General features: G+C 37.4%; 1 protein-coding gene across 1 annotated transcript; it reads left to right on the forward strand.

Moving 5' to 3' along the window:
- The first annotated feature begins 4,402 nt into the window (after window positions 1-4,402).
- rp2 (RP2 activator of ARL3 GTPase) lies at window positions 4,403-10,155 on the forward strand. Its single transcript, XM_061737056.1, has 5 exons — window positions 4,403-4,664; window positions 6,412-7,080; window positions 7,870-7,984; window positions 8,532-8,617; window positions 8,714-10,155. The coding sequence occupies exons 1-5, from the start codon at window positions 4,506-4,508 to the stop codon at window positions 8,795-8,797; spliced, it is 1,113 nt and encodes a 370-aa protein (XP_061593040.1). The 5' UTR covers window positions 4,403-4,505; the 3' UTR covers window positions 8,798-10,155.
- Window positions 10,156-10,824: the final 669 nt, after the last annotated feature.

Below are 10,824 nucleotides of genomic sequence, written 5' to 3' on the forward strand. Positions count from 1 at the left end.
TACATTTTGCAAGTACGGTACAGTCAACTTCGATGGAAGTTGACTGTGATGGAGACTTCTCTACTTTGAGTTTTCCATCCTGATGCTTCTTCCTTCTTCCTTGGTCTACCCTTTTTTTATATACTTCTACCAGTATCACCCACAGATAACTGGGAACCACTGTCATTTTTCACACACACTCCATGTTGAACTATCATCTTATCAAAGTTTTATTTCCATTTTCTGCTGTCCTGTTGAGGGGCCACGATTCCTGTCAATCAGCAGGTGCAACGGTTTAGGTTTACATTTTGATTAGTGCAGGTATTTCCTTTAGAAATGCACATTATTAACCAATTCCATTTTTGTTTTTCTTGGGATTGAGTGATCTCATAAGTTTTCCTAACTTTTGGCAGATAAAAGCAAAATATGGCATCAATTAGGGCACTGGGGTATGTCATCTGTTGAACAAGAGTTTTGAGCCATAAATGTGTCATGTGCGTTTGTTGTAGTTTTTTTTTTTTTCAACAGCTGAGCATCACCCAAATGTGGTGGATCCATCTCTTTTTTTTGTTTGTTTGAAAGGAAATCAATTTTATCTTGTGGGAATGCTTGGTTAAACAACACTTAACCAGATGTCATCAGAAAGATTATTTTACAGCCTGACTGCACATCTTCACTGATACAAATATTGTGCTTGATCTACTTAAAAAAAATAAGTCAACTTTTTGCATGAGATTATTATGTAGATCAAGAAAACTAGTCTTTGTTTAAAATACTTAATTTTCTGTATGTAAATAATACATTTTGCAAGTACAGTCAACCTCTGTTAAGTTTACTTTATTTATCAAAATTAAGTTGACTTTACTTGCAAATGAATTTTGTACATACTAAAAATTAAGTAGTTTATACAAAGACTAGTCTTTCTTGATCTACATAAAAATCTCATGCGAAAAAGTTGCCTACATTTTTTTTCAACTAGATCAAGCAAGATATTTTTTACTGTGGTGTTCTACATAAACAAATAAAGCATAATTTGTATCATCTAAATGTTGGTCAATCTGCCCAATAGATTAAAATTGTTAAAGGAAAAGTAAATACAACAATTAAGATCATTGCTTGTTGTTTGTGTGTAAATGAAAAGATTGCCTGGGATTACATAAATACTTCTAGTCTTGTTTTTTGAATGAATGCAGATTAAGTTGAAAACTATTCATTTAAAGCAACGAAATTCATTTTTAATTGTTAATATCACAGATTTAAATATGTTATATTTACATGAACTTAAATGTATTTGTTTCAGTGTTTCAGACCCCTTGTTTGCCAGTAGTATCATTCTTTTTTATTGTCCTCTGCCGGCTCAGATCTTGCAAACCCACAATATCACACCACTACACAGTTATTACCTTTTAAATCTCCAGGTAAAAGTTTACGACATGAGCTGCATTCAGATTAAATCAGTAATATCACTATCAGCAATGGTCTTTAAAAAATGTAGACATATTAATGTGTGTCAGGCCACATTCACCCCACGTGAATTCTGCTGGTGAAAAAACACTTGGCAAAGGGTAGGTACCTGCAGCTATTACTAACCATAATCTTTTGCATAAAGATGTTGGCCAGTTGTGGAGGGATAGATAATGCAGTTTAAAGTGAATGATGGTGTGTAGTTTATGTGTTTGAAAACTGGTTGAGTTGCTCCAGTGCTGATGGTATGCAGTTGCACGCCGAAAGAGATTTGCATAGAGTCACCCATGCTAGACTCTGACAAATGAACCTTGTCTTTGGTTACAAGGTGCTGGCTTTGATCAACAAAATTCAAAAATGTATCTCAGTAGATATGAAGTGGATATGTTTCTGCCAGGTAAGTGAGATTAATTCCTTCTGAATAATGTATTTATGGCCCTTCTGAAAATATTCTCATAATTTTTGGAGCTGCTGTAAATCTAGTAGCTCCAAAAAGACAAAGGTGGCAGAATGATGACATGATGACGGAAGTCATCATCAAGTAAGCTGTCCATAAACCAATGGGATATCGGTCATATTGTGTTTTCTCATTAGGTCTCTCAACTCTCAAACACAAACTTTAGGCAGCTACTTTATTTGCATACACAGCAGCAAATGAAGTATGGATTGTCAGAGGTCACTACAAATGCATGTGGAGTCACTTTCTGATGACACCTGTTAATAGACTTATTTAAAGTTGTTCATTTCTGATCAGATGTTCAAAGATTCTTGTAAGACTGGACACATTTACCAACTGCTCAAAAGTTATTAGCAGTAGCAAAGAGGGGCTCATGTTGAGAAATGAAGTCCGTCACATTTGAATCTTGCTCCACGACATGCATTTCCTCGAACAAGCAGTTTTTTTGCTCTTGTTTTCTTATTCATTGAGTTAGTTATGTATGGGATTTAGTTATGTATGGGATTTTGGAGGTAATGGGACAACTAGGCAGATTGTAGAAGTGTGTGTGTATGCGTGCGTGCGTGGTGAAAGTGGACTCACTGGGATTGGATGGGGTTCAACAACAGGTTAATCCAACCTCGTGGGCTGTTTTCCAAGTCATTTAAGCTGCAGGAAAAGTTCCCAGCTGTTGCCAATGCTCCCTTGGAAGAAAATAAACAAAGGTGAGAGCAATGCAGATCTCTTAAAGTATCAAATCAAAGAAAATAAATCCAAAATCAAAAGACATTAAGTTAAAACAGTGTAATAAAAGATGTTTCATAGAGGCAGTGTTTATCTTTGTGACTGTCAAACAAAGGAAGTCTGATGAAATGGCCATAATGATGCAATAATCTATTCATCTGTTGATGGTTATTTCCTCATTCATATACCCATGCATTTGAGTCAACTTCAGCATTGTTAGTATCATTATTGGTCTGTGTGTTTCAGGAGTCCTTCTAATCTACAGCAAAGGTTGGTTAGAGGTTCCCCCTCTTATATTACTCTTATATAAGTAAGGTAAAGCTTGGTTTCACGATGGGTGGATTATCTATTTTTAGACAGGCCAAATTGTACCGGTACTTGGAAGCTAATCTGGTGTGTGGTTGGGTGGTTACACCGTGTTTGTGGTTTATAGTGCAGTTCTCTTCACCTCAAACGTCGGGAAATCCCAGATAAAACTCACACTAACTTGTACAGAAAATAAATCAACACATCTTATAATACCTTATTTTTGCACGATACGCGCATTAAAACTCTCTGCAATCATCTTGATTCGTACAAGATTATTTTATAAAACAAGGTGGCGGATTTAAACACTTTTCTGACGGTAACTACAACACTAAAGTGGGTGTGCCCAACGTGTGACTGGTGGGGCTTTCGCGGTAATCTGTAAAAATAACCACTTGCTGCTTTGACTTGTATTATTATGCAGCTCTCCAAAGAGGTATAGGTAAAGGTTGTACTTAGTTAAATTTCAGTGTTTTGCTATGTTGCTTGTGACTTATTACCTTATTTTGCCGTAGAAAAAAGTACTGGCAACATCCAAAGGTAGGCTAATCCTTATGGATTGCCCTTGTAACTCTCAATAAAGGATAATGTGTACTGACACTAAACAACTATAGTACATTTGTCGTATTTGAAAGAATATCGTGTCCATCAATGTTTTTATTTTGCATATAAGAGTGCGTATTAAGGTAATTTCATCATCGAATCCTTACAAACACCAGGAAACTGGACCATATTACACCGGTCATGAAATCACTACACTGGCTGCCAGTGAGTCAAAGGATAGAGTTTAAAATCTTACTGCTGGTTTACAAAGACCTGAATGGTCTTGGACCAAAATAAATGATTGATCTGTTAGTTCCTATGAAGCACCCAGACCCCTGAGGTTCATCTGGATCTGGTTTGTTGTGGTTCCCAAGAACCAGAACCGAGCAAGGTGAGGCAGCGTTCAGTTATTCTGCTCCTCACCAGTGGAACAAACTTCCTGTAGACCTGAGGTCTGCTCCAACTGTCAGCTCCTTTAAATCAGGGTTAAAAACAATACTGTTTACTGAAATTAAATACTTCCTGCAGTATTCTACTGCCCTTACTTTTTAACAACCTGTGCTTTTTATTATTTTACCTCTTTTCTTATCATTTTATTTTATTTTATTTGTTATTTACTGTTTAATTGTGTCTTGCCGCTTTTAATGTTGGTGTAAAGTACTTTGAATTACCTTGTGTTGAATTGTGCTATACAAATAAACTTGCCTTGCCTAATTTGTGTTTGCGGATTCCCATTTTCTACTCGGAATGAACGTCTCACGAGCACACGCCTCCCTACGTAATCCCCGTCCGTCCATCCGAGGCTCTGATTGGTTGCTGGGACGAGCAGCAGGTCTCTGATTGGCTGCTGGGACGAGCAGCAGGCCCCTGATTGGCTGCAACACAAAGCTGCAAAACGGGAAGCTAAAAAAAAATAAAAAAAACCCTTGTCAATCGAAGTACATGTATGTGAGCCTCACAATCGTAGCGTTTTGCAGGTCCACCGTCCAGGTCGTAGAGTGGGTCATATCTGGTCTCAGCTGAAAAAGCCAAAATGGGTTGCTTTTTTTCCAAGAAATCCAAGAGAAAGTCGTCTGAGAAGGAGGAGCGCACGCCGACAACCACCACCGTCGAGACCGCAGGTAACGCGGTTCCCCTCGGCAACAACACCGACGAGGAGCCGAAGCAGTACAGCTGGGACAAGAGAGAGAAGGTGAGGCAATGCACGGGGGACAGGCCAAGTTAATATCCCCAAATTACCCTCAAAAGACATAAAAATATGTTAATATTACTCCTTAAACGCCCAACCACGCAGCTCTGTCCCTGCAGGTAGTTTAATGTTGATGAGAGGAGCAGCCATCACCTTTTTAAGGGGGAAGTGTTTTCAGCGTGGTGTAACAGCAGGTTAAGAGCAATTGTCCTCAACTGATCCTAAATATATAAATACAGAAGTGGCAGTGAGCATGTGTTTCCAACCACTAAAGCCGGATTTATACCATAAATCAGCCTTAAGGCAAGGCAAGGCAAATTTATTTATATAGCACAATTCAACACAAGGTAATTCAAAGTGCTTTACATTGACATTAAAAGCGGCAAGACATAATTAGACAGTAAATAATTCGACATAATTAGACAGTAAATAACAAATATGATTGAATAAGATGATAAGAAAAGAAGTAAAATAATAAAAAGCACAAACTGTTAAAAATAAGGGCAGTAGAGTACAGCAGGTAAGTTTAATTTAGGAGTAAATTGAGTAAACAGTAATGTTTTTAACCCTGATTTAAAGGATCTACAGTTGGAGCAGACCTCAGGTCTACAGGAAGTTTGTTCCACCGGTGAGGAGCAGAATAACTGCTGCTTAACGCTGCTGTTTACTTGGTTCCTGTGTGAGCATCAAGGTGTCGCATCACCAAAATACTCAGCTTACACACTTTTAGACGTGTGGTTGATAAGCTGACGGTTTGGTGAAGTTTTAAGGTCTCTCTCTTCTTCTAACGCCAGTTCCAGGGAGCCAGCTTGATCTCATTATGGGATTACCACTCAACATAACATAGTTCATTGGCCTCTTCGGTCATTACAGCCGGAACTAAAGTGGCGCTTCAACTTCCGTTTTGACTAATACCACATTTAAATGTGGGACATGCATACCACATGATGCTCTACATTATGGTTACGTGTGCAGGGTCTGAAAACCAGAGGTGGAAAAAGTACTGAAAAATTGTAATTGAGTAAAAGTATCTTTACTTTGCTTAAATCCTACTCAAAGTAAAAGTAAAAGTACTCATCTAAAAATTTACTCGAGTAAAAGTACAAAAGTACTTCATTTAAAATGTAATTTGAGTAAAAGTTACTTTCAGTTATTTAATGCAAACAAAGGATGAGTCACGAATCAAATCCAGCACAAGTTGTTTTAATCAACTTCGAGGCATATTAAAGTACACATCCACACTTGTAAAAGCTCAGCTGAGCTCAGTAACATGATCCTTTTAGTAGTATTCAAGTATTCAAACACAAAATAAAGTGCCCAATGCCCGCAGGATCCTGCTATTCACAATAAACCAAAATAAAATGCCCACAAGACTTTCACCATAAATTTTGTACTCAGTAACGTGAGGGGGTTCAAATGTAGCAAAGTAAAATACTTGGGTCAAAATGTACTCGAGTAAAAGTAAAAATTACATATTTCAAAAACTACTTGGAAAATTACAAATTACTCATAAAAAGTACTCAATTACAGTAACGTGAGTAAATGTAATTTGTTACTTTCCACCCCTGCTGAAAACACTAACAGACACCTGCAAATCAACAGGGTCAAAATCAAATATGACTAAAACGCTCATCTATCCGGCCCTTGACATAAATTATGTCATTCAGTGATAGTAGTGGAAATATAATGTTTTTGCATCTCTCAATATTTTGCTAAGATAATTTTGTCATTTTTTTTTGCTTTTGCGCAGGTTGACCCCAAAGACTACATGTTGACGGGGCTCAAAGATGTCACAGTGGTGCGACTCCCTGGCAAACTGAACGGCCAGCAGTTTGTCATCCAAGAGTGTGAGAACTGTAACATCTACGTCTTTGACCACTCCGCAACCATCACCATCGACGACTGCATCAACTGTCGCATTTTTCTAGGACCTGTAAAGGGAAGCATCTTTTTCAGAGACTGTAAAGACATCAAGTGCGTGGTGGCCTGTCAGCAGTTTCGCACGCGGGACTGTAAGAAGATGGAGGTGTTCCTGTGCTGTGCCACTCAGCCCATCATCGAGTCATCCACGGGTATGAAGTTCGCCTGCTTTCAGTACTACTACCCTGAACTGGCCTTCCACTTCAAGGATGCTGGGCTGAGCATATTCAACAACAACTGGAGCAACATCCATGATTTCACGCCAGTGTCGGGGGAGAATAACTGGAGCTTGTTGCCAGAGGCCTCGCCCGTTCTGGATTTTGTTCCAGTGCCAGATCCAGAGTCTGAGTTCAAGTCAGTTCGAATTTCCATGGAACCCTCAAGGAGTATCGTGCCTTTGACAAAAGGAGGGAGGCGAAAGGATAGTGAAGAGTCTTGCTTGTTTGTCTTCTTTTCTGGAGAATACACCACTGCAAATGCCCGGAAATTGATTGATGAGGTAAGCGTCAGGGCGAAGGGAGGTTTTATAGAAGTGACATCACTGGTTTTGAAATGAGTGTAAAAGAGAAATCCGTTATTTTGGGCGTAAAAATGATGTATCAGTTGTTTCTCATTGCACATCATTCTCTCACAACTTTATTAGTCACATTGACTGAAAGGATCAGAACTTTAAAAACTCACGAAGGTGAACTGAAACTGTGAAAATCCAGCCTATAAAATCACCATAAAACGAACGGGTAAAGCAAAACTGAACTCCCCATGGATGTTAAAACAAAATAACAGAAAAAGATATTCCACCTGTAGAAGAATTAGCAGTAACATCAAGAAGGATTTAGACTGCACTATACAAGTCTGTCTAATTACACAAGTTAGGTGAACTTGCTATGTAGCCCACAGTACTAAATTCAGAGAATGAGGGATTCTGACCCGATTCCAGACCCTGAGTGTTCCTGTTTTGACGTTCCTTTTTTTTGTTTTTGTAAATTGTGGGAAGGACTCAGAGGACGTTTTTTATCTCTAAATTTGTCACTCAAATGCCGCCATGCCAAGCGGGCCATGTTGCTGCATAAACAGTAACCTATGTTTGCCGTTGCTGAAAAATATGTCATCACATGAACCAGATTGATATTCAGGAGTATGAAAAAGTCTTCTTCCATGAAGCTGCATCTATCCAAGCTCTCTCTCTCTCTCTCTCTCTCTTTCTTCTTTTTTTTTTCTCACGGATTTACATAAGACTCTTTCAATGCTTCAACCTTCAATCCTGTCTGTTTCGTTCTTTTTTGGGCAGGCAGCCACTAAAGGTTATGTATTGGTCCAGACAAAGGAGGTCTCTATGCGGCCTGAAGATGTGAAGAGGGTCTTTCAGGGCAACGCAGATGATCTTGTGGAGTGGATCACTAAAGGTAATTATCTTTTTTCTTTTTAAGGATCTCTTTGTATGCATCAATTTATTTGTAGTTTAACTTGGTTTGGACATTCTCATCTGACTAAGCTACTTCATGTAATCTTAACTACAATAAGTTTACATTCTGCATGCTTTTGACATGGAAAGTATATTTCATTCTACAACAGAGCATAGTAATAGCAACAAAGTTTGTCTTTAAATGCCCAAAAGGCCTTCTTTGTTTTTTATTTTTTTTATTCCATCTTTGACACAGATGTTGCAGATGTTGCTCCATCTCATTCAACAGTGTCATTGCATTTTTGAGTTTCAGAGATGTTAATATGCATCTTAAAGAACCTCTGTCACAACAACACAGTTCACAGCCTGGAAAATATTGCAAAAAAATTGGGATACAAACTGATTTTTCAGTTTTTAATGACAGTTGTAAACAGTGTGTGTGTGACAGAACATTGCAGTGAGCATGAATTATCTGTATGCATGGATTCAGTGGATAGGAGTGCTTCTGTACCACAAGGGTTGTGACCTTTTCTGTCTCACTACTGAAGGTCCTGTCATAGCCCTTGAACTGAACGGTGATGGAGTTGTTGAAGCCTGCAAGAGCATTGCCAGTGAAGTGTTCAGTGGCACCAAGGTAACCCTACTGTATCCGTAACCCAAGTCCATATCAAGGTTATATGTTCAATTCCTTATGTCTTGAATGTGTCATCCTTTTTTTTTTTTCCTGTAGGTTTTTGTCTCGGACAACAAAAACACATCTACTCGAGATGTGGACAACTTCTTCAACTTTGCTGACATGCAGATGGGCTTGTAGATGGTTAGCAATTAAACTGATGCCTGAAGATAATGAGATTTTTATGCCCTCCTCCCTACCGTCCAACTTGGGCTGAATATGAATTATTATTTTTGTTGTTATTATTATTAGCCTCATTTTGTCATTGCAAAGTAGCCACGACTGGAGAACAGTTTTGAGCTGTGTTTGATAAAGCCTTTAATCGAACAAATAAGTTTCAATGGTCTGCAGAGAAAATGTAATTCCCCTTTGATTCAGAAGAATTTGCTGTAACTAGGGCTGGGTGGTGTTTTGACTTTTTAATTAATTTATAAACTGTGCTGGAGCCACCTTTTCTTTGGGGTGTAATACTTTGAATTGGTTTTAAAACCTTGTGTTACCCACAGAGTATGTGTTCACTTCAAACACACACACAAAAAGATCTTAAGCACAGAAGAATCTTTTTTTTCAAAGTATGTCACACTCACATTCAAAACACAAATATGGGCTGGATTTGTAACTGCTGATTAACGTGTAGTTTCACACACGTTTCAGTTACTGCTTTCTGAGTAACTGTGTCATCTGAAAACAGAAAATGGAAAAATGAACATGATTGGTTTAATTGGAAGAGCAACTGGATTAAGATAAATGAGAATAGAAGTTGGAGAGAAGAAAGCAGATGGCATTTGCTGGTTGACAGTAAATATAATGCAAATACCTACTGTTTGATTGTTCCATAATAAAATCATAATCACTAATATTTATTGATGAGGTATATGCCATTTGTTGCCATTCTGTCAGGAAAAGATTGATTGATTTTTTATTTTTTTTTGGCCACATTGCCCAGCCCTACCATTTAAAACTTCATTTGTAAAAAGTGCTGTGAATATTTATATTTCTATGAATGTTTTTTGGGTAATTCAATTGCTTTTATCCATTGTGAATGTAGTTTACTGTAAGTTTGAATATTATTTTAAAATGTCTTAAAACTGGGACAAAAAAATGAGCACAAGACTGGCCATTGGGCTACATTTTATGTATGAAGATCCAACAATATATAAATATACTGTGTATTTTCTTTATAAAGATCTGTTTGTGTGTGTATTTTGGATAATGGTTTAATATGTGTATAGCTGAAAGTCGATGTATAGGTGATTACTACATCTTTGATATTTGTTAGGCCAAAGCCAGATTGTTACAATTGAAGTGTATACTGCTGTGTTGTCAGATTTAGTCATCTGTTTCCATTAACTTGTGCAAACATGTAATATGGCTGGACTTTTTAATGAAAGGGACTTGTCATCATTTTTTTAAATTATTTTATATTTGTTTTATACTCTACTGAATGTCTTTGTATAGAAACAAATGAAAATCCATTATAATTTTGTTTTTTAAAGTTTCATTCTGTGTGTTTTTTTTTTTAATCTTAATAGTAAGATGACTGGTAGGAGAGCAAAAAACGGAATGATAAACAGTTGTTGCTGAAACTTGAGCTGGGCACAGTTTCTAATGATAATGATCCGTCCTCTTAAATTAGAATCCTGCCGTAGTAGCCCTGATCAACATGACCATTTGGCTTTTGGCTTGGTCTTTTTTTTAAAACAGAACTTCAGACCTCAAGGCGAAGGGAAGCCTCCTGCTTCCTCTTTGTGCCGTCATCCTGTTCCTTTGTTAAGAGCCTCTAAAGTATAGAATTCAGAATCATGTTTATTTGGCCAAGACAGGGAATTTGACATGGTTATTTTTGTTCACTGTACACTGTACATACAGTAAATAGACAAATGGCAGCTCTTATTAACATATATACATTTTTTTTTTTTAAGTGAAAGGTGCAGCAGTATGAGGTAGACATGGTTATTGAAAGGTGCATTGTTACAGCATATGATTGTGGTTATTATTATTGTTGCACAGTGATTGCAGATTTTACAGACCAAAGTTTAATGCCTCAGTTACTGTCTTTTAAGAACGTACATAAAGTTTTTTTATGATGTATATTTATAAAATTGCATTAGACTAATGCAATTTTATAAATATACATCATACAAAATCTTTACTAAACTGTATACGGT

The sequence above is a fragment of the Cololabis saira genome, chromosome 13, assembly GCF_033807715.1.
Source record: "Cololabis saira isolate AMF1-May2022 chromosome 13, fColSai1.1, whole genome shotgun sequence".
NCBI classification, from domain to species: domain Eukaryota; kingdom Metazoa; phylum Chordata; class Actinopteri; order Beloniformes; family Belonidae; genus Cololabis; species Cololabis saira.